Genomic DNA, 22,364 nt, shown 5'->3' with positions numbered 1-22,364 from the left:
CGGGTGGGTTCTCGCGGTACCGGCTGACAGAACCGCCGCCTCCCGGAGCCATTGGGACTCCCGGTCATCCTGTGGGATATGCTCTGGAGGAGCAGCGGTGACGGACTCGACGAACAGGCTGCCCAGAGGATCCCTGCCCCGTCCCGGCGTGCCCCTTGGGCTGAGACGGCCAGGAGCCGTAGACCGGAAGCGTGGCCGCCGCCATCTCAACTGTGGGCAGACGCCGTGCAGCCACCATCACAGGAACGGGCAGGTTTTTCGCTACCGGGAGCACGGCGGTGGCGGACCTGCAGCGCCCCGGAGCCTCTGGGCATCCCGGCTGTGGTGTGGGGGACGATCGGTCCGCGCTTCTCCCTGGAGCAGCAGCGACGGGGTTGGCGGACGGGCTGTCCCCGCTGGCGGAGCCCCGCCCCGGGGCTGTCCCGCCCCTGTCCCGGCGTGCTCCGCCGGCGGTGATGGCGGAGGGCAGTGGCGGCGGCGGCGGCGCGAGCGGCCGGGGGCCGCCGTGCCCCGGGGCGGCCTTGGCGTTCCGGCGTTGGGAGCAGATCCGGCTGCGGGCTGCAACGCCCTGGGCCCGCGGGCTCCTGGCCGCGGCCGCCGGGCTCGGGCTCCTGTACGCGGTGCTGCGGGTGCCGGTGCGGCTCCGGGACGGTCTGGCGGCCGGTGAGGGGAACGGCGCGCCGGGGGGAGGCGGACCCTGCCCGTGGAGCGGGCGCGCGTGCCGGGCAGGCTCGGCCCGCCGTCCCAGTCCAGCGGCACCGGGCCGGGATTGTCCCGCTGTGCCGCGCACTGGCGGGCGGCTCCGTACCTGCCGTGTCCGCTTCTGGGACCCGTTCAGGAGGAACGTTGAGGGGCTGGAGTCTGTCCAGGAAACGGGTCTGGAGCCCCAGGAGCGGCTGAGCTGGAAGGGGCTCAGCCTGGAGAAAAGGAGGCTCGGGGGAACCTTTGGCTCTGCACAACTCCTGCTAGGAGGGGACTGCCGGGGGGTCGGGCTCGACAGGACAGGGGGACACGACCTCCAGCTGGCCGGGGAAGTTCAGGTTGGACGTCAGGGGGATTTTCTTCATGAAAAGGGTGGTCAGGCTTTGGAATGGGCTGCCCAAGGAGGTGGTGGAGTTCCCACCCATCGTGGTACCCAGGGAGCAACTGGACCTGGCACTCAGTGCTCTGGTCTTGTTGGCAAGAGGGGGATTGGTCACAGGTTGGACTCGATAAGGTTGTTTCCAAACTGATATTCTGATCCTGTGAGTCTGTCCCAGCCATGCCTACAGGCAGGTGGTGCATCCCACCTTTGCTCGGTGACACACTGAGCTTGTCACCTAACGCCAGGGTTAGGGGCACGGCCGAGGACTGGGCAGTCAGCTGAAAGCAGCCAAGGCACTGCTGCATGCTCCCACCTGGGGTCTGTCAGGCTGGAGCCCTGCCCTGTCCCTCTCCAGCCTGCACTGGTGGCAGGTGACAAGCCATGGTCAGAGCACCACTGGATAACTGCATTCTCTGCATTGTGCTCTCATAGCAGGAGGGAGAGGTCTGTGGAAAACCTGTGTTAGCACTGAATACAAACTTGCATCAGAACAGGATGATTTTGTCTCACAGTGAGATAATATATTGAGTTGATAGACAAGCTACTTATCTTTTTCAGTTCTACTTATTAAGTCTTTGGTTTTGTTTCTCTTAACAGTGACCGGGTTCTTAAGCACTTTGACTCCAAAATTCTACTTCGCCCTTACAGTAACTTCATCTTTTATATCTGGACTGATATTTGTAAGTAGTCCACTTCTTTTTTGTTAAACAACTTTAGCACCTCTCAGAAGACTTTATGAGGGGTAAAGGGAGTGAGTATCAGACTCTAGAGGGTGCCTTTGTACTGGGAAGAAACGTCTCTGATGTATTGTTGCAGCTCTTTTGCTGTGTTGTATGTTGGGACTGTACGAGTCTGAGCAAAATGCTGGAATGGTTTACCTGCCCTGCACAGTGCCCCTGGAGCCTGTCACTGCTCACCAGGAGAGCAGACCAGGCACAGGATCCAGGCTGGTCCAGGGCTGACAGTTTGGTGATATGCAGGTATTTTTAAGAGCTCCAAAAAGAGATGGTAATATTTCTGGCCCAGAATTTCTGCTAAGTGACTGTTACTGCTGTTAACTTAGCCTTGTCTCTTTGTTAGCCTCTCTCTCTGGTTAGCAGAACATCTCAGTTTAATGGGCCATTTTATCCTTTATTCTTTTAGATTATTTTTGTGAAATGAAAAAAGCTATACCTGTGTTGAATGCTACAAATTTGGTACTGCAGGTAGGGCTACAGCTTGAAATATCCTCACCAGAAAGGAGGGTAGAATGGTTTTTTGCCTCTGTTCACAGTTTCCCTGTACAGGTACTTCTGAAAGGGTTTCTGAGTTACCCTAATGACTTTGGGAGGGAGGAACATAACATATGACTAAAATTTTGCTGTTTTTTTCCAATCTCTTTCATGTTCTGTGGGTGATCCTGCATGACAAGACAGGCCAACCTAGATCACAAGTGTTACTCTGTGTGGAGATAAGTTGGCGAGGGGACGGACTCGCTGTGAGCGCTCTTCATCCCTCATGTTTGCTGGGAAGGTGTCCCCTAAGGAACTTTGTGGTGCTTTTTTCTCCTGTGACAGGTGTTTGAGTGGTGGCACTTCCGAAAATACGGCACATCTTTCATTGAGCAGGTTTCTGTGAGCCACTTGAGGCCCCTCATTGGGGGTGCAGAGAGCAGCCCCCCAGCCCCAGCAGCTTTCTCGGCGGGGGAGAATGAGACCAGCAGGCAGAACATGCCAGGTGATTCCTGATGTGTCCCAGGAGCTTTCACTAAGCTTTGAGGTGGCTTTTAGTGACTTTGGCTCTGCATTAGTGCTTGTAGACAAAGTGGGCAAAGCCTACGTCTTACAAAGTGTTTTGTTAGTAGTGCTAAAAATAAACTAAATAATAATGGTTTTTTGCTCTAAACCATTCATTGTTAAATATACATTTAGCTAAAACTGTTTCAGTAGTACTAGTTATTTACTGTTCTGAAGATAAATATTGCATAAGTGTATGTGCATTGCTTAATCTTCCTGCCCTGTGCTTTTGTACCCCAGCAATGTTGGGGAGCAAAAATATTTATGGAATAGCACAAGTTTATGAAGATGATGATTGCATAATAATAAAATTAGAACAGGTTTTGAAAACACAACTGATTTGCATTACTGCATTTTAATGTCAAGGTGTGCTTTTCCTGTGCTTTTAAATTAAAAAATACTTTTATTTTGTCATTTCTCAGAGTGCAAAGTGTGGCGAAATCCTCTCAATCTTTTCAGAGGGGCAGAGTATAGCAGGTATTAATTTTCTTGCTTTCCACTCCATATTTTTAAATTTAATCAGGGGCATGCACACATGCACATGACTTCTTCACAGAGCTTGCCCTGGTAATGTCAGGAGGCAGCTGGAGACCTGCAAGATTATAGGGGTGATTGATACCAATCCTGTGTTTAAAAGGCACCATGCCAAGCTTTGGCAGTTTCATTGTTAAGAACAAAAATATTACTGTAACATCAGGGCTTTTTGAGAGTAAAGTAGGAAAAAAACCTTTATTCAGAGGTTGAGACAGTGATTCTCAATCTAAATTCTCTTTTATTAGACGATATTGTAAGTCTCCTGGTGTTAATTCATGGGAGAAGATGCTTTCTAAGAAGCCAGTTCCCAAGTTGTTTAGAACTTTACAGGTTATTGAACAGTAGTACTCGAAACTTTGTGTTAGTAGCTTTAGTCTTTTATTAGAGATTTTCTGCACTAGGCACATCAGATATCACCTTGATATCAGCATTGCTAATTGCTGGGAGTGCCTCTTACTGAAATCTGTTGTTTTAGGTACATGTGGGTGACTGGGAAGGAGCCTCTTACTTACTATGACATGAATTTGTCTGCTCAAGATCATCAGACCTTTTTCACATGTGACACGGATGCCCTCCGGCCTTCAGACACAGGTACTGATGTCTGTGTAAGGTGTGTAAGTGTTGGACAGTGTCAAGGGGGTGTTGCTAGTGAACTTGAAAGTAGTGCAAGTTACTGTGTCAAATATTTCATGAAACCTACAGCCTTTCTCAACTACTGAAGAGGTTTAATGGATGTAGAGGATCATAGAGTGGTTGTTGGGAGGGACCTTAAAGCCCATCCAGTTCTGCCCTCTGCCATGGGCAAGGACACCTTCCACCAGCCCAGGCTGTTCCGAGCCCCTTGAAATTTAGTGGAAAGATGTTGTTTTACGTTGTGCGTTCTCTACAACTTCAGTGCTGTCACAGTCCTGATATTTTTTAAGATCTCACGCATTTCAAGTAATTAACACAATATTGCAAACCTGGATTATATTCTCAACAGCCAAAATGTGGTTTCATTTAAACCTTAATAATGAATAGTGCAGTCTGCAGATTTTTTTCCTTGCGTTTCACATGTTCAGTGCAGAAAATGTTCTTTACCTGGTTATTGTCAGAGTGGGTGTGAATTATTGTCAATTTGTCACATTCCAGAGGTGTTCCTTGTCAGCTGGCTGTGACATGTTTGATATGAAAGATGTGTTTTTATTTCACAAAAGGGAGTGAATTGTCTCGCTTGCTGAGCCAAGACTAATATTTTGTTTCCAAAAGAAAACTCAAATATTTTTCCACGTTATTCTTGCTGGACAGCAGGAGGTTTTGTTCCAAAAGAAACATGTATAGATTCTTCAGTTTTCTTATCGTCCTTGAGATAGGCCAGATATAGAACTCCATGAATGTAAGGTTTTGGAGTTCTTTCAGGGCTGGTTTTTAGTGTGAAAGTTAATAATCCTGCATAGAAAATGGTACTTCTGACTGTGTTGTTTTCCTAGAAGTTGGTTTTCAGTTTGTGTTTTCCAGTTTTACCAAATGGAAGCATCGTAGGAGAGGTTTAAAGTCATTGCATTGAAATAATTTTGAATTTCAGTTGTAGTTCAAAGGACGCTTCTGAATAGATTTCACCCTTTTTACTTGTTCCCAAACCAAATAAGCTGATAAATGTATATCTTGAATTGGCTTTGCCTTGTGATGCCATTCAAATGTGCTTTGTAAATTTAAAAATAAATTGTTAACCCTCCATAATCTGACAGTTGTCTAAAAATAATCATGGAACAGAATCCCAGAATATTTTGGGTTGGAAGGGACCTTAAAGCTCATTCAGCTCCACCCCCTGCCATGGGTAGGGACACCTTCCACTATCCCAGGGTACTCCAAGCTCCAGTGTCCAGCCTGGCCTTGGACCCTTCCAGGGATCCAGGGGCAGCCACAGCTGCTTAATATCTAAGTATAAAACTTTACCTGTGCAAGACAACACTTACTCCGTCACTGTTTCCTTTGAAGTTCTGTTTGAAAGCTTCAATTAAAGTTCTTTGCAGGTCTGTGAAAGAACCTGTGTTTAACAATTGCTCCTGCCAAGCTTTCAACAAGTCTTGGGAAATGTTTCCAAAAATCTGTAGCAATTTAGAAATTGTACATCTGCCTGGTTATGTAAGCTGTGTCTGTGCTCCGTGTAGGAGTTCTGAAATGATCAGTGAGGAATCTTCCTGGTGGTGTTGCTGTCCTACACTAAATTTGGGCTGTAATGAGCTGTTGCAAAAATTTGATGCTTGTGGTAGGAACAGGCTGAAATTCAAACACGTGTTTGTTCTTCCTTATAACAATCATACAGCAAACAGGAATTTTCAGACTGGAAGGGAATGTTAATTAGGGCTGGCTCCAAGCAGCCAGTGTTGCCTCTGCTGGCTGCCAGCTCTTTCAGAGGGGTGCATGTCCCTCAGGAGCCTTTCCATGTGTTTCCTACAGTCATGCAGAAAGCGTGGCGAGAGAGGAACCCGCAGGCCCGCATTAAAGCAGCGTATCAAGCTCTGGAGTTGAACAATGAGTAAGTTTGTACATTCAGTTGCTGTATTTCTAGTGGGAAGGATTAAGTGGATGGATACTGAGCACACTATCAGTTTCTTCATTTAATAATTCACTTACAGCAAAGTTCTGAATGCTTAAGGGAGACTCTTTGGACTGGGAATTGCACATGGGGCTGTAAATTGCCCTGAAATACTGAACTCTTCTACTGAAAACATTTTTTGTGCAGCTTTTTTTCTTGAATCACTGTGTTAGTGGCAGTAACAAATGAGACATCATATTCAGCTATGCAGTGGTCTTAATTGAATATAAGATCCTGTATTTCAGGGATGGTATCATGGTAGAACTGTATTTGGAGTTCACAAGTGCCAGTCCTGAAAAGGAATTAAAAATACTCTGTAGCATAAACCAAAGAATTTCACCCACAACTGTGATCCACTCTGCTATGTTGTCTTGTTATTTTTATGTACAATGTTTTAAATCCTCCTGGTTTTTAAAAAACAAACCAAACAATGAAAAACCTTTCCAGACAATTACAGACCATTTTTACAGTTTCAAGGAGAATAATTTAACCTGCTTTAACAAATTTTTTCTTTTGCTTTTTCTCCAAATGGGAAGAGTATGTGTGGTTTTGTTCTTTAAAATGGAAAAGGGTTTATTTTTTCCTGTCACTCCCCCTTTGAACTCAAGTCAGTATTTTGGAATTTTGATGCTGTCAATGCTTGCATCTTAAACATAAGTGAATCTTGCCCATTTCTAACACTTCTGTCACTTAATAAAAATACTAAACTTCTTCTCTCAAGATAATTAGTATGTTTTTCTCTTATTTCAGTTGTGCTACTGCATATGTCCTCCTGGCTGAGGAAGAAGCAACAACTATTGTGGATGCTGAGAAATATTTCAAGCAGGCTCTGAAAGCAGGAGAAATGATTTACAGAAAATCTCAGAACTGCCATTCCCAGAGTCCCCAGCATGAAGCACAGCTGAGTAAGGACTTTGAATCACATGAACTCCTGGGTTTGTGTGAGCAGAAATGTAAAAATAAAGTTATAATTAGAAGAGGTAAGGATTGAAATTGAGAGACTAATACTTTTTGTCTTTGTAATCAGGAAGAGACACCAATGTATTGGTGTATGTGAAAAGGAGACTAGCTATGTGTGCCAGGAAACTTGGAAGAATACGAGAAGCAGTAAAAATGATGAGAGATGTAAGTAAAAGTAAAAAACCCCAAAAAACAACTGAGTTAACAATTGTTCTCAATCACATTGTCCTAACTGATGGTTTTAAGTTCATTTCTAGGCATCATAATTAATCTAATTGAATTATTTCCCCATGAGTTTGCACATGATTGAATGGGGCTTTGTGTAACCTGGTCTTGTAGGAGATGTCCCTGCCCTTCTGCTGTGGCAGGGGGCTGGAATGAGGTGAGCTTTGATTGCTTCCCACCAAAACCATTTTGTGATTTTATGAAATGATGCAGTTCTTTTCACGCTGCTTCCATGCCAGTCTCTAACACTGAGACAAAAGGACTTTTAAAAGCCCTACATTATTGTACTGATTTCTATTAAGTATTTCAGTGATTCAGCTGTAATTCTACATGTAATTTATTTCTCTTTACTGATTTGCAGTTGATGAAAGAGTTTCCACTTCTCAGTATGCTGAATATCCATGAAAACCTCCTAGAGGCCCTTCTGGAGTTACAGGCTTATGCAGATGTCCAGGCAGTTTTAGCCAAGTATGATGGTAAGTGATGCCTGTTGGAAAATGGTAATGGTTTTAGCCAAGTATGATGGTAAGTGATGCCTGTTGGAAATTGTAGGTTTTTGAGTAAGTGGGGTGGGCAAGGGATGTCTGTCCACAGGCAGGAGTGTACCCATGACCTCAGCAAGGTGAGCAGACTCCCTTCATCAGTAACAAATAGGTGCTTGCAGAGTGCAGTTCTCCTCTTGACCGCTGAGGTCAAATTTAGGCAAACTAAATTGCATATTAATTACTTTGTGTTTTTAAGTTACTGCTAATCTGTAAAGAAATCCTCACTTCAAGGATTATTTTAATTAATCTCTTCTACATCCCTGGATATGCCTAAATTCATCAGCCTTTTTCAGCCAGCACATAGCCCTGTAAGTAATTGATGTAAATAAGCTGGAAAAGGCAGTTTTCCTTTTTGTCATCTTCCAGGCTTGGTCTGGTGCTTCTGTAGTACTGAGGTTGCTTGTCAGAGATTAGCAGTGTGCAAACATGCTGCTGCCAGAGATCAGTGGTGTGCATCAAATGGTGTAGCTTGCTTTCACTTTCTGTCTTGATTAGTAGGCTTTGGATATTGTCTAAGTCTAAATAAATGTTAATAAAGTATATACTTATTTTTTTATTGCCCTCAGTTTTGCCACCTGGATAGTGCCCACTTCATGAGTGTACAAAAGGCTGCTGTCAAATTAGGACCTTAAATCCCCTTTGGAATGGAGAGACATAGCAGTATTTTGGAACAGTTATTCTCAGAAGTTGTAGAGTTCTCTCTTATGTCAATTCTTTATTGCCTCAGGGAATCAAAGGAATGGTATTTTTGCCCAAATCCTGTGCCACTTGTACATGGTCAGCCTAGCACCCTGCTCCCATTCCTTGATCCTCTTCTGGGTAGATTCTTTTTTAATTTATGAAAACCATTTGCACTTTGCACAGTGCTTCTTTCTGTTAACACCAGGAATTGTGACAATTTCTTAAGAAAGCATTGCTGATTTTTTTTTTTCTGAGCATCTGGAAAAATGAGTACAAGCTTCAAACTCCCTGCAGCACCCCTGTGTTTGGCTTGACACCACAGCCAGACTTGTAGTAAGTGATGGACAGGCCCAGGATGGGATTTACAAAAAAAGCAAGAACCATCTGACTATACACAACGTGGTACTTGGGAATTAGACCCCAGACTTTGTCTGCTTTTAAAGTAAACTTGCACTGTGGAGTGCTAACCTTCTAATCTGTAATTGTCAGCTCAAACTTGGCTTCAGCTATGCTACAAAGCTACAACTAACAGAATTTTCCCCCATGGAACTGCAGAAGAACAGAAATCGCATTTTTGTTAAAATTCATCTACCTGTCTGTAGTGTAATTTTTTGCAGTCAGCTTCTGGTAAGTCTCTCAGTATTGTACAAAACTGTGTTAATGTACAGTTGCAAAATTAAGTAAAGATCAGAAGCTTACTTTAAATCTTTGTGGGTTAATGCAAGAAATACATTCTGGTTTTAAATGTATTTATATGCACATTTCTCTTTGGATTCAGTTTCAGTGTGTTGGCACATTTAGAACCAAAAGGTGACTATCACCTAAATACAACTTTGGGTTTTCAATCTGAGACTGACTGGTGACTGTCAGAAAAAGAAATTCAGAGTTTCTAATCACAGCTCAAATGTTCCAGATGTTAAATTCATTGTCTCCCATACCCAAGGAAAAATCTTTAACTCAAAGGATGTAGGATTAAAATGTTTGTATTGCCTTAGAATCTTACAGCTTAATTATTTTGTTTTATCACAGATATCAGTCTTCCCAAATCAGCAGCAATATGTTACACAGCAGCTCTGCTAAAAGCCAGAGCTGTTTCAGAAAGGTAAGAAAGGACATGTGTGAAAACAATGGTTTGTCTCTATATCTTTGGTTCTGATGTAAAATATGAAGGAAAAAGGTCTAAATCCTTTATGTTTTAAAATTACTTCTAATCTGTAAAGAAATCTTTGCTTCGATTAAAGGATTATGTAAATTTTTTAGTCTTTTTTACATCCCTGGTTATGCCTAATTATGTAGCAATTACATTTCTGAGAACAAGTTGAGTGTATTTATATATATATGTATATATACATATATTTGTGCGTGTAATAAAATACCATTTCAAATACTTTTAAGCATCCACAGAGTTAGTATAGGGGAGGATGCTTTTTGCAAGCCTGTGTATTGGCCAAGTGCTTTTGTGTAAATTCTGGTTTCAGTGTTTTGCTTGGGATTTATGTTTTGGATGTTTGTGGTAGTTGATGCTGGCATTTCACTGTGGTCTGAGCCCAGCCCCACCTCCCAGCAGGTGATGCTGTACAGGGAGCTGAAAGTCAAGATCAACGTGATTTCATGTGTCATATGTCATGGGTAGCAGTCAAGATACCTGACTTAACATGAACATTTTTCTCCTAGAGGGGTTTGTTTATCTTTCTTGATATATCAGCCAATTTTTAATGAACTCTGACCTTGAAATGTAAATAAACACCTGGTTAGCATTTATTATTTATTACTTTTGTTCAAGGTGGGTTTTTCCCTTCAGGTTCTCCCCAGAAACTGCCTCCAGGAGAGGACTTAGCACAGCAGAAATTAATGCTGTGGAAGCAATTCACAGAGCTGTGGAATTTAACCCTCATGTTCCAAAGGTAAGAGTATTTTATTTCCTATTGGACCGCTTGTAATGTGTTCTGAAAAATACCATATTATGTTATAATTTTGTTATTGGAGCCTTTCTAGCCCCATATTTTCTTGAATTTGGTTATAACTCCCGCTATGGAGTTGTTAAAAATATTAGTATTTATATAATAAATATTTTGTGGACAGATTTTGTTTTTAAATAATAGCTGATGTTCAAACATGGTTTTTTTGCACAAAAAATTCAATTTTCCTAACTCATTGGAAAGTCCAGTAATATATTACTGAAGGCCCTTTACTCTCAATAAGGGTGGACATTAACAAATATAAATGTAGATATTTAAAGTCATAAAATAATCACAGAATGGTTTGTTTTGGAAGGCACCTTGAAGATATCTTGTTCCAGGACCCTGCTTCCAAGTCCCTAAAGCCAAATCAAGTTCTCCAAACAATAATCACTCTAGTATTCCAAACCCCTTTATTCTGCTGGGCTTCCAACCATGGCTCCGTGGTTATTGAAAGATCTGCAGTCACTTATTTTCTTCATCCACGTGTAAACAAGATTAAGAGTCTGTATCACCACAGGCTGCAATTTAATGTCTGGCTTCAAAAGACCGATCGCACAGAGCGTTGGGTGAAAATAAAGTCTTGCACTGCTTTTTACTGTGCTAGGCATGCTTTCAGCATGAACCTTGAAGCAGGAGGCTGGCTCAGTGCAAGGTCTAATCCTCTGCAAATGATGATGGAGCCCCAGTGGCTGCTGCTGGGGAGGCTGGAATGATCCGGCCGCTCCGTTCTGTCTGCCTGTCCAGTCCAATAGAATGTGCACTGAGGAAGCTAATTGCTGGGAGAAATTGCTGCTGCTTTGCATGACTGATCAAGAGCGTAGCAAGTTCATTTCAGACAGTCTCAGACAGATTTTTCTTTAGCCTCTGCCTTTAGGGGCAGAAGATTATAATGCATTATCATTATCTAAAAGTTCTTTTGTTTTGGGTATCCTCCAGTTGCTTCTGGAGCCTCATATACCTTTTTAAAGAAGTTAGAGATCATTTCAAACAGACTGTTGTTAAAATATGGTTTGTAGTTCTGCAGACACATGCAGAAACTGACTCCAGGTTTCAGTAACTTGATTTTCTCTTCTAATTGTACATCTATCCATTCTTCATGGGTTTTTTTATTACAACATTGCCTTGAGGCACCAATTGGTTAGATGACAGAGCAGAATTTTACTGGTGCAGGCTGTTTAGAACTCTGAAATGTTCATGGTCACAGCAAACAAGTGAATAAGGGCAAAGAAGTGAAGCAACTTGCCCAGTGGATCATGGAGGTAAAAGAAAATCTGATATTTGAATTTCTACTCTGTCCTATCCCACAGACTAAAAATGAGTGTGTATAGCAGGAAGTCCCTCTGTTTGCACATCGTATGAAAGTGATTGTATTTGTTCATAACATTTTGCATAAGGAAAATAAATTGTTTCTTTTTGTCCCGCTTTTACAAGATTGGGGTTTGTTTGGAAAGTTAGAACCAGCTAGAAAAGTGGTCTTCTTAAGCCATTTCAAATTAGAAATCTGTAGTTGAATTGTGGTTCTTTATGAAACAATCTTTTGCAGTCATCTTCTGAATATCTTAGAGATTTTTATTGTGTATAAAGACTTCAAAACTTTCAATTCAGTATTGAGACACCTTCAGTACTGATACCTTCCCTGTTTTATGCATAAACATGGAAGTGAAAACCTGCCAGACTGGAATTTTTCTGTTTATGTTGTGACATGGGCTCAGAGAGAGCCAGAGCCTGGAGTTGAGCATTGGTGTGTTGTGGCAATACTTGCAGTGGAGCTTCACCACCACTGCTGGGTTTATATTCCCAGTCAGAATAATGGAAAAGTGGGCACTGTGGAGAGCATGAGGATTGGGTCAGGGGTCAGATATTTGAGACCATTTTCCCACAGCAGTGCTGTGTGAGTGATCCTTTACTGTGTTAAAAAAAAAAAAATTGAAGAGGATTAGAGGGGATTAGCAAGAATATTACCCTCTGGAGTGCAGGCCCTAGGCACTGAGAGAAGAACCTAGCCAGGCAGCAAATGTGCTTTATTTGGCTGGGGCACAACCCCTCCTGCATTCCTTGAAGAGTCTGAATGGGAAAAGTTAAGTCCTCAAACTGGATTAGTAAATAATCTCATAGTTTGTGGCATCTGCTGAAATAAATCTGTGAGTTAGCTGCATTCTTACACTTTGGGGACACTCCAAGGAATTGCCAGCTATGTTGATCAGAGATGTGGATTAACTTTGGCTGATATTGAATGAGACACTATATGGTAGGAGAGGACAGCTCACAGGTAAATACTACAAGAATGAGAAACTGTCATTTCATTCTTAAAAAGTAGTCATCTGTTTTTAAAAGCTAAGTTCAAATGAATACCTGACTTTTTTAATGTACCATGAGAAAATGTGGTACGTTAAAAAAACTGCATGTTCTGTGTTGCAGAGAAATAGGAAATGATTAATCCTTGTGTTCTTGACCCCTCTGAGCATCAGATTTTCTGTGGATGAAGGGAGAGGGCTGAAATTGAAAAAATCTGAAATCAAAGATATTTTGTGGTAGCACAGGAAGACCACATTAAAAGATTTTCCTGGGTTTGGTTTATTCTTCTTTTGGTTAGCACGCTGACACTTTCAGGTTTGCTGCTTGTACTTCGGAGCTAACAAGTCCTCAACCACCTACACTGAAACTTTCAGTGATGAAGAAATGAACAAAAAACCCCTGGTGGTTTGGGGTTTTTATCAGCCTAAATTTGTCCCTCATTGGTGTTGCACCTGCAGCATTATACTTAATGTCTGTTCCACAGGAATGTATTTTTATTTGTCCTACTGAAGCAGTATGTTTTTTCTTGATTTTTTTTTTTGGTGTGTGTTAAAGCCTAATTTAAGAGTCATACACACAGGAGTGTGTTTTGCTGCTTTTCATTTCCCACTTAGTGCAGCCTGGCTGCTGTGTGCTAGAAGCTGGCCCTGGCCCCTTCTACGCTCAGTTAGGCCTAAAATAATCAATTATGCTTCCCAGTCAAAGGTTTTGGAACATTCCATGTAACCAGGTGTACTTTCCATTTTTCCTTTCAGTATTTGCTAGAAATGAAAAGCCTGGTGCTGCCTCCAGAGCACATTCTGAAGCGAGGGGACAGTGAGGCAGTAGCATATGCTTTTTTCCACCTCCAGCACTGGAAGAGGATAGAAGGGGCTCTCAATCTGCTGCACTGCACATGGGAAGGCAGTAAGTATCTCCTTTTATTCTTTTCTGTACAGTAGACTAGTCTCTCTGCCTTTACCCCCCTCAGACATGATTGGTTCTCTTTGTGAGAAGCTGGTTGCCTGATTAGATTCAGATCTAATGTCACTCACCCTTTTTGCAGCATTTAGGATGATCCCGTACCCATTAGAGAAAGGACATCTTTTCTATCCCTACCCGAGCTGCACAGAGACAGCAGACAGAGAACTGTTGCCAAGTAAGTGGTTTCTAAGCAGTAATGATAATAAAACACAGGCTAAGGACGTATTCAGTTTGTGGTATTTTGTATTTACCTTACTGTGATTTTTTTAGTTTGAGCTTCCTGTGAAGGGGATTCAGCTATTTGTTGATGTCCCTCCCAACAGATCCTGAAGCACTTGACTTGTGTGTGTGGTAAATGTCAGCTTGATGCAGTAATAACCTAAGTCCTCAGAGATTAAATCTGTGTGTGGTACATTCAGACTGAGTCTGGCCAGCCTTGAGAACAACAAAGTTGACCATTTGTTAAAAATTGCTTTTAAAAGAATTCATGGATTTGAGTGCTGTTGTAGCAAGGAATCAGGCCATGGTTCAGTCCTGCACTGGGTATCCAGCAAAACCTGTCTGTGATCTTGCAGAGAATCTTTGGGTAACCTGTAGCTTCATAGAACATGGATTGCTTTCTGTCATTAATTCAGTGGTCTGTATTGGTCTGCTGGCTGCCTCCTGGGACTTTTTCTACATGTATTTCTATGGATTCATGCTAATATTTGATACTGAAAAGTAAGTCTTATCCAGCTGCTCTTTGCTTCAAGGTTACTTTATGCAGTGATGAGCCTACATGTTTTTTCTACAAATAGACTATATCATTACTGCCTGTACTTATGATATTTAGGAAAATAGCATTAATTTAGATTAGAATTGAGCTGTTAATTATACATCTTAATTGAATTCCTTTGGGGTTGAACTTCTATATCTTGAAGAAACACAATTCCCCTGGGACTGGAAAGGGCTACTGCAAAAGCACCAGCAGCCCTACAGAGACCGCAGCTGTGGAAAGGAAAACTGCACAGACGTGTTTCTATTTAAAAGCCTGAAGTTATATTTAAAATGTGTAATTTAAATTTGCCCCCAGACTGCTTTAAATTACTCATTTCTCACTTATGCAGGATATTGCACAAGGAATTCCTTGGTTAGCAACTAACCCTAAATTGTAGACTTCCCAGCATAATTAAACACCAACACATGCAGATATTTCAACAGGATCACTCACGCATTCCTGTTTTGTTTTAAATATAGAACTACCTATAAATAAAATCATCTTAACACTTTTATTGCAGTACTTCTTCGAGAAATCTTGACACTTAATTTTTAAAAAAATTATCTATTTAAAATGATGTTGACCAAAGGAATGATTCAAAAAACCTGCATTGGTTTGATGAGTAACACTTCTCAAATGTCTGTGAAGTATAGAATTAGCTTTAGTTGTCTTTACCTGTCTTGAATTTGGGTTTAATTTCCCAGTGTAGGAAAAGCTACTGCAAAAAGAATGAATTCATATTTTTTCTATATAGTATGAATCTCTGGGTGCCATTAACACTTCTGATGGATGTTAGACATGGATCTCCAAATAGTCTATGTAATTGTGCTCCAAAATCATATCATTAAAACCAAAACAAACCCTGAGCACTTTGCCATGAATGAATTGCAAGAGCACCGGACACTTCTGCTGGGTTTACTCTTCTAGTGATGCTTTAATGGTGTTAGCATTCAGAAGCACTAACTGGGAGGGTAAAGTGTCTTTTTCCTCTGCAGACTTCCGTTTAAGAAAGAATACAATTGTATTTTCTCATTTTACAAAAAAAAAAAGTTCATTTATAATTTTAGGTTTTTGTTAGATTTTAAAAACAACTTGTCAAGAGGGCAATCTTTTATGATTACTTATGTCTATAGACACTGTTTTTTTCTTCATTGAGAAATCTTCTGAAATCATTAGATAGAAATCAGAGCTGGAAGTATCCAGAGCCAGTAATTGCAAATTCACCCAGCAGGTCCCCAGCAAGTGACCAGTAGTAGTGTTGTGAGTGCTGAAAGCTCCACATGCCACCCTTAGCCTGGCTAATCACCTGCTTTGGATTTTGTTACCAGAGATTGGAAATTGCAAGGAGCTGCTATGTACAGAATTTATAACCCCGTCCTGGCACTGTTTTCTTTGAGGTCTGCTCTGTCAGCTGCTCTGAACAGATTTACTGTAGTCTCCAACCAGAAGTCTTCAAGAAGTACTAGGAAATACATGTGTATGCAGCATGCTGGTTGTTTTGTACTTGCTCAGCTTCTTATAGGATGTGGAGATGTGTTTTTCCTTTCAGGTAACAGGATTAGAGCTCTAGAGAGTTGAAAACACCTGAACTGTTTAGTTGGTTCAGGTAATTTTGACAGCTTGTGAACTTTACAGGTGTTTCCTCTGTCCTGTTAGAAAAGCAGGTACCAGAAACTGAGCCTGATGAAAGAGTTCAAAAATAAAGCCCATGCAAGTGAAAAAGAAGCCTGGGAAGGGAATATTAATAATGAAAACAGATATGTGAAGATTCTTAATAATGAAACAAGCATTTGATGTAGGCGAAAAATTTTTAAGAAGTTAAAGTACTGGAACCTAAGATGTGCTGCAGGAGTCTTTCCTTCTGAAAGTCCAGAAATTAGTTGCAAGGCCATAAATAATTCAGAAAGCAGTCCTTAATTATCAAATGTCAACATTCTTCCTTTTTTTCCTTTCAGCATTTCACGAAGTCTCTGTTTACCCCCAGAAGGAACTTCCCTTTTTCATCCATTTCACAGCAGGCCTGTGTTCCTTTTCAGCCATGCTGGCCCTCCTTACCCACCAGTTCCCTGAGCTGATGGTCATTTTTGCAAAAACTGTAAGTACTGTCTCTGTCATGGGGCTTGTTAAGGTATCTTGTGGGTTTTTGGGAATTTTGAGGTCCAGGGTGAAGTAGCCTCTAGTCAATCTCATGCTTGTGGAGCATAAATTTTTTATCTGTTTTTATAAGAATCTTGGTAGTGACCAACGCATGTTGAAATTTGGGCAAAATGTCTACTTTGACAAGACATTAACTATTACTGTTAGATACCATGGCTTTGATTTGCTCTGTCACAGTTAGAGAGCAGCATTTCAGCATCAGAGAAATTTTTCCACAGAGCGCTGTGGTGAATATGGATTTCATCCTTGTGGAAGTGCACAGCTGCAGTAGGAAAGCCTCAAAAATAAATTTGTTTACTGGAGACTATGAGCAAAATGAGTAAAAAACAGGCTCAACTACAGGAAACAGGTCTCTGTGAGCACTGAAAAACCACAGCATGATGTAAATGGAATGGATGAGAACAGGTAAAGTAACTGGTGACTTCAAAGTAGATTCAGAACTGAGTTCAGCTGTCACTTAACCTTTCAGGAGCTCAGCCAGTGGTTGTATATCTCTTTTTAGGGTTTCTCTCCCTTACTTATTTGTTAGCATCTGCTGTCTGTAGCCTTGTCATCTTTTCCTGGATTCTGGAAGCTGAGAAACAAAGTGCCTGGGCAGCTTCCTGCTGCACCTTCTCAAACTACTCCAAGCAGTATGTTTGGCCTTTGCTGAGCTGTTAATGTCGTGCAGTAGAGCAGAGTAGCTAATAAAGAGCTCTGAACTCTTAAGGGAATCATTTATTCTGGCTTTTCTAGTCAAAATAGAGGGTAAAAGACATTTGCATCCTGGCTGGTTTAATGCCACAGGTAATGGAGGCCCAGGAGGAAAGCCTTTCTTTTTTGAGAGTACTTTGTTTCTAAAAGTGTTGGCTTCACTGTTGAGCCCAGTCTGGTGTCCAAGTCATGCAGGTCAGAGAGTGGGGCCTCATTTCCACACAGTGGTGTTGATCTTCATGCTGGAAAATGTAGTTGGACATGCCAGTGACAAATTTCAGTGCTGCTCATAATTGACTGGGTTCCTATGAACTAGGGGCTAACTATTTATTTGATCAAATTTGTGTGATTTCCAGAGAGGTCAAATGTTATGCTAACAAAGAATTGCTTGGTGAGGTTCTCTCTGCTGGGTTTCTTTCACTTGTAAGAAACAATGATACTCAGCATCAAAGTAACATTTCTGTTTTTATTGCTCACAAACAGAGGTGTTACAGCTAGATGACTTTAAAGGTCCCTTCCAATCTGTGTTTCAGTTAAAAGATTGCTTCAATAGTCTTACTACAGATAATGCTTTGATGGCTGCTAACACTTTATAAATACTCTCTTGTCTTCTGGAGGTCTGTAGTAGTAGCACCTACTTGAATTTTCATACCAAAAATGGAAGATTATCTTCTATTTAATGATACCAGCCTTTCCACTCAAGCGTACTCTGATAGAGCAATTATTATTTGTTATATTGAGCATTAAATCTTCAAGTAATTCCAATACTTCAGGCTTTTTAAATTATTTTTTCCTATGTATTTCATTGCTTCAAGTATTTTTCATCTTACTGTTTTTTAACTTATTAAACAGAATAATTTGAGGTAATAAAGTTCTAGCTGGTATATCTGGAGTGCTTTGGCTGTAGATAAAAGCAAAGCAAAATGTATTTCCAACTCTTGAATTTCCAAGAAACCTAGAACACAGTTTTAGGAATGGCAATTGAAAAGTATTGTATGTTTATGGAATTTTTCACTGTAAATGTCCAAGCAGTGACTCCTTAGATTACATTTTAGTTACTTCTTAATCAAACTCTTTTTCCAGCAGTTGAATTCACAGCAAGCTGAATGCCTCAGAAGGGGTTTAAGAAGTTGAATACCTTTCTATGGACTTGAAAAGTCTGAGTTTACATATTTTCATTTGTTAGTGCTTGAGTTTGTTTCCTCCATAATAAATCACAGGGTAAACCTTGGCAAATTGCTAAAAATATTCCAAGTGGCCAAAAATCACAAGGAAGCATTTAGTGGTTCCAATGTACACAGTGCGATGCAGCAGCGGCGGCGGCCGGAGCGCGGGCAGCGGGAGCCGCGGCTGCCCCGGCCCTGCCAGCCGGCGCCACGGGCATTTCTGCTGTCCTGCAGCCCCGGGGGCTCTGCAGGTGCTGTGGCTGCTGCTGCCACAACCTCGAGCGTTTGCTGGTGCACTTAGAGCCCACCAAGGTGCCCAGAGAAGCTGTGGCTGCCTAATCCCTGGAGTGTCCGAGGCCAGGTTAGATGGGGCTTGGAGCAGCCTGAGATGGTGGAAGGTGCCCCTGCTCTTGGCAAGGTGTTGAAATTAGGTGATCTTTAAGGTCCCTTTCAACCCAAAGTATTCTATGATTCCATGATAACTGTATGAGTTGGTGCTGGTGAGCACAGTGGAACAGGCAGTGGCAGAGGATCCACAGGAGCTGCAGTGCCAGCACAGGTGCTCCCTGGGCCTCACTGTTGGTTCATTCAGATTTCTGATCTCTTGGAGAATCACACTGTTCTTGATCATCAGACAGCTCTGTTTCTGAAGTAGCTGCTGTTTAGATTCTTTGCAGTGAGTGACAGAAGGGAGGAAGGTATGCAAATGACAATAATCTGAGCTGTCTGAACAAGCTGAAAAACGCTGCTAGATAAACTGTCAAAATTGCAGGCAAAAGGGTCCGATTGGTTTTTCATTCAGTTTGAATTTTTATTTTTTAATAATTATATAGATGAGGACTGGGTGAACATGTACCATCTTGCAAAAGTGAGGTTGCACAGTTCCATCTGTAGTACAAAGACACCAAGAAGTCTGTGAAGAACACCAGTGATAGAGTGATAGCAGGCACTGTAAACAGTTCTCAGAAGTTCCTGAGAACAATGAACATCCCTTAATGGAGTCACAGAATGGTTTGGTGGGAAGGGACCTTAAAGCCCATCCAGTTCCACCTCCTGCCCAGGGGCAGGGACACCTTCCACTATCCCAGGGTGCTCCAGGCCCTGTCCAGCCTGGCCTTGGGCACTTCCAAGCATGGGGCAGTTGCAGCTCCTCTGGACAATTCCAAGTAGATCAATCCCATTTTTTACATCAGAACTTTGTTACTGGAATAGACCAGTGTAAATTATTATTAAAGAACTGAAAATACAGTGCAGCGGTGTTCTTGCTGTATCCTACTGAAAACAACTTTATTTTTCAGGGAATTGGACAAAATCCTAAGACAGTCCCTGTTCCAAAGTGGTTTTATATGGATTGCTTGATACTTTCACAACAAAGAAAGAAGTCATGGGATTTAAATTAAAAATTGGCTAATTTTTATGATTGCAAGATTAGGAGAAAACATTTTTCATTCTGGCTGTTCCCTCACTTTCTGTTGGAAGATTCCTTGGCATTTTGTCTGTGGCAGCCGTCTAGGGACAGAAAATAGGGCAAAGCAGAGCCGTGTCTGGCAAGTCCTGCTTTGTGTGACACTCTGCTTTACTTTAAGAACAAATCCCCCTACCACTTTCCCCAAAGCTCATTAAGTGAGACTGGAGAATTAACTTTTTAGCCAGCTGCTGAACTTTTCATATTTATAAACACTTGAGTCTTTTGCTTATCTAAGAGAAAATGTGTATAGTTTGGAGATGTGCACTTCCCTGCCAATGTGTAATGAGTGGTTCTACACTTGGTAGGGAAAAAAAGCCTGAAGTTTCCTGTCAGAGCTGAGTGTCGATGCCAAGGGCAAAGGTTTCTTGCCTTGCTAATCTACATCTTAACTCATGCACTTAATGTGAAGGTGCCACACGCTAACAGGCAGGGAAGAAGCCCACTGCAAGGAAAAGCCCCTACACTGCTGTGAATGTTATGTTTTAAAAGCCTTTTTAATGTAATATTTGAGGTTATGATAGAAGCCAGGAGGGCCAAAGTAAAACTTTCAAAGTAAATGAGTCCTGTTGTTGCTAACTCGTGAAATGAGGGTTTGCACAAGGATAACCTGAGTGCCAGCAGAATATCTGGGGGATGGGTTGAGAAGGTGCAGGGGAGTTTGCACGATTTGTTTTAGCCTAATCTTACTTCTGGAACTGTTTAGATGGCATCTAGAATATGGATCCCGTCTGGAAGCACAGACTGCTCTTGGTGGATGGGCTGTTCCCTTTGGGTCGGTGACCTGTAAATAATCTATGCCTGAATATTGAAAAAATCGGGTGATCTCTAAGGTCCCTTCCAACCTAAACAGTTGTGTGATTCTCTGAAAATCCACTGTCCTGTGCTCCTGGCCTGTTGAGCCCTGAAGGCACAGTGCTGAGCAGCTGGCACAGTGCTGGAGGAGTGCCATCCTAACCCTCGTGCTTCTGCCCAGGTGCTGCGGGTGCTGTGGCCAATGGGTGCTCCCAGCGTTCTGGCCTCCAGCTGAAGGGACTGCGCCAGGGTGAGTGCACGAGCCTGCTGCTGGGCCTGCCAGAGGGCTCTTCTTCTTCTTCTCTGTGTCTTCATTAATGTCTAATGTTTACAACAAGCCTGTTCATGGCATTAGCAGTGAAGGGGTTGGAGTTCTGTGGCCCTGAGGGCTAGACCCAGGGTGGTTTTTGCTCATACCTTGAGTCTGCAGAAGGAAGTTGGTCTGGAAACTGAACTGATTTATTGTTGTGTTCCGTTTCTTCCAGTGCTTTGGGACTCTTCTTTCACCCTTCCTCTTCACTATGGAACACATTGAGGACCTGCTGCTGTCCAGCCCCTGGCATCAGCTGACAAGTGTGACTGGCGTGTATTTTCCATGATAGTTTGATTTTGTTCTTATGAGCCTCACTTGGTGGTTGGCTGACCCCCAGCTGGGGGAGCCAAGGAAGAAATCTGGGCTCTTCAAACTGATATCCTTGACTGGCTTCCATGCTGATGGTGCTTAACATGTGAATTTCTCCTTTGGCCTTAATCTGTAATCATCTAAGAAAACAGTTCTTGTTGAGCAATAGTTTATTGCTCTCTAAATCACTTGGACAACTGGAAGCTCATACTTCCTCTGTAAGAAAGGAGAATACACAAACTGAGCAGGTGTTTGGAGTACTGATGCTTCCTTCTCAGCTGCAGATGCACCAGATATTTGGCTTAGATTTAATTTCATCAGCCTTTTTCAAAATATTTGTTAACAGCAAAGTATGGTTCTGCTTTCTTTATTAAAAGGTTGCTACTTAACACATTGAATTTGTTGACTTCTTGAGTGTCTGTTAAATATAGATTACAATGTGCAAACAAAGATTTGTTTCTTCTCTATCTTACGAGCTTGCATTACTCAAGGAGATGGTAAACTCCTCTATTTCACATTACTTCTTTATTAGAATTAATTGACTTTAGAATTAAATGTGCATCTTTTATTCTTCAAGACAAGGCATTTTGAAAGACAGGATGGCTTCTGAAACTGCCCAGAGTGTTGTGGTATCTGCAGGGGAGTGTGTTGGGAGAACTGAACGCTCAGGTGTTATTCCAAAGTAGTTTCACTGTTGTTACGAAGACTTGAAGAGAATGGAGATGTGAAAACTCTTCAAAGGACTTGCTTCACCTACAGACCAGCCCTGAGGGTTTGTTTACTGCAGGGGTGAAAAGATGGCTGTGGCAGCCCCGTGGTTGGAGGTAATTGGTGTGACTTCCATTTCCACTCTCCCATTAGAGCAAAAGAAGAATTAATTATTTTTCTTTTTCCTTATTTTCAAATCCTTCTTTACCTTGTAAACCAAGTTCTGTGAAACAGAAAGTCACCTCTTCATAGCATGTAAATGTACTTTATTTGTAACTCTGAGGGAAACATACTTGCTTCAGTAGAAATGCCATTCTTTGCTCTCCACTGAGTATTTCTGTTGACTGGACTTAAATCCAGGTTAACTATATGAATTCATCAAGGAATCAAAAGGGAAGCC

General features: G+C 42.0%; 1 protein-coding gene across 4 annotated transcripts; it reads left to right on the top strand.

Annotated features, from left to right (window-relative positions):
- Positions 1 to 14: 14 nt before the first annotated feature.
- Positions 15 to 21,654, top strand: ST7L (suppression of tumorigenicity 7 like). Of its 4 annotated transcripts, none has more exons than XM_050985004.1 (16): positions 15 to 635; positions 1,682 to 1,764; positions 2,641 to 2,800; positions 3,282 to 3,336; positions 3,869 to 3,984; positions 5,833 to 5,911; positions 6,722 to 6,876; positions 6,999 to 7,096; positions 7,518 to 7,632; positions 9,412 to 9,484; positions 10,166 to 10,286; positions 13,394 to 13,544; positions 13,684 to 13,776; positions 16,314 to 16,453; positions 20,816 to 20,884; positions 21,120 to 21,654. In XM_050985004.1, the coding sequence occupies exons 3-15, from the start codon at positions 2,794 to 2,796 to the stop codon at positions 20,867 to 20,869; spliced, it is 1,257 nt and encodes a 418-aa protein (XP_050840961.1). In that variant the 5' UTR covers positions 15 to 635; positions 1,682 to 1,764; positions 2,641 to 2,793; the 3' UTR covers positions 20,870 to 20,884; positions 21,120 to 21,654. The 4 variants fall into 4 exon arrangements, with proteins under 4 accessions (XP_050840961.1, XP_050840962.1, XP_030089328.2 ...); XM_050985005.1 differs by having other exon boundaries at positions 342 to 663; positions 16,395 to 16,453; XM_030233468.2 differs by having other exon boundaries at positions 347 to 663; positions 10,184 to 10,286.
- Positions 21,655 to 22,364: the final 710 nt, after the last annotated feature.

This window comes from Serinus canaria, chromosome 26, assembly GCF_022539315.1.
Source record: "Serinus canaria isolate serCan28SL12 chromosome 26, serCan2020, whole genome shotgun sequence".
NCBI classification, from domain to species: Eukaryota; Metazoa; Chordata; class Aves; order Passeriformes; family Fringillidae; genus Serinus; species Serinus canaria.
Note: the sequence above shows the minus strand (reverse complement) of the source record. Positions and strands in the feature narration are given on the sequence as shown.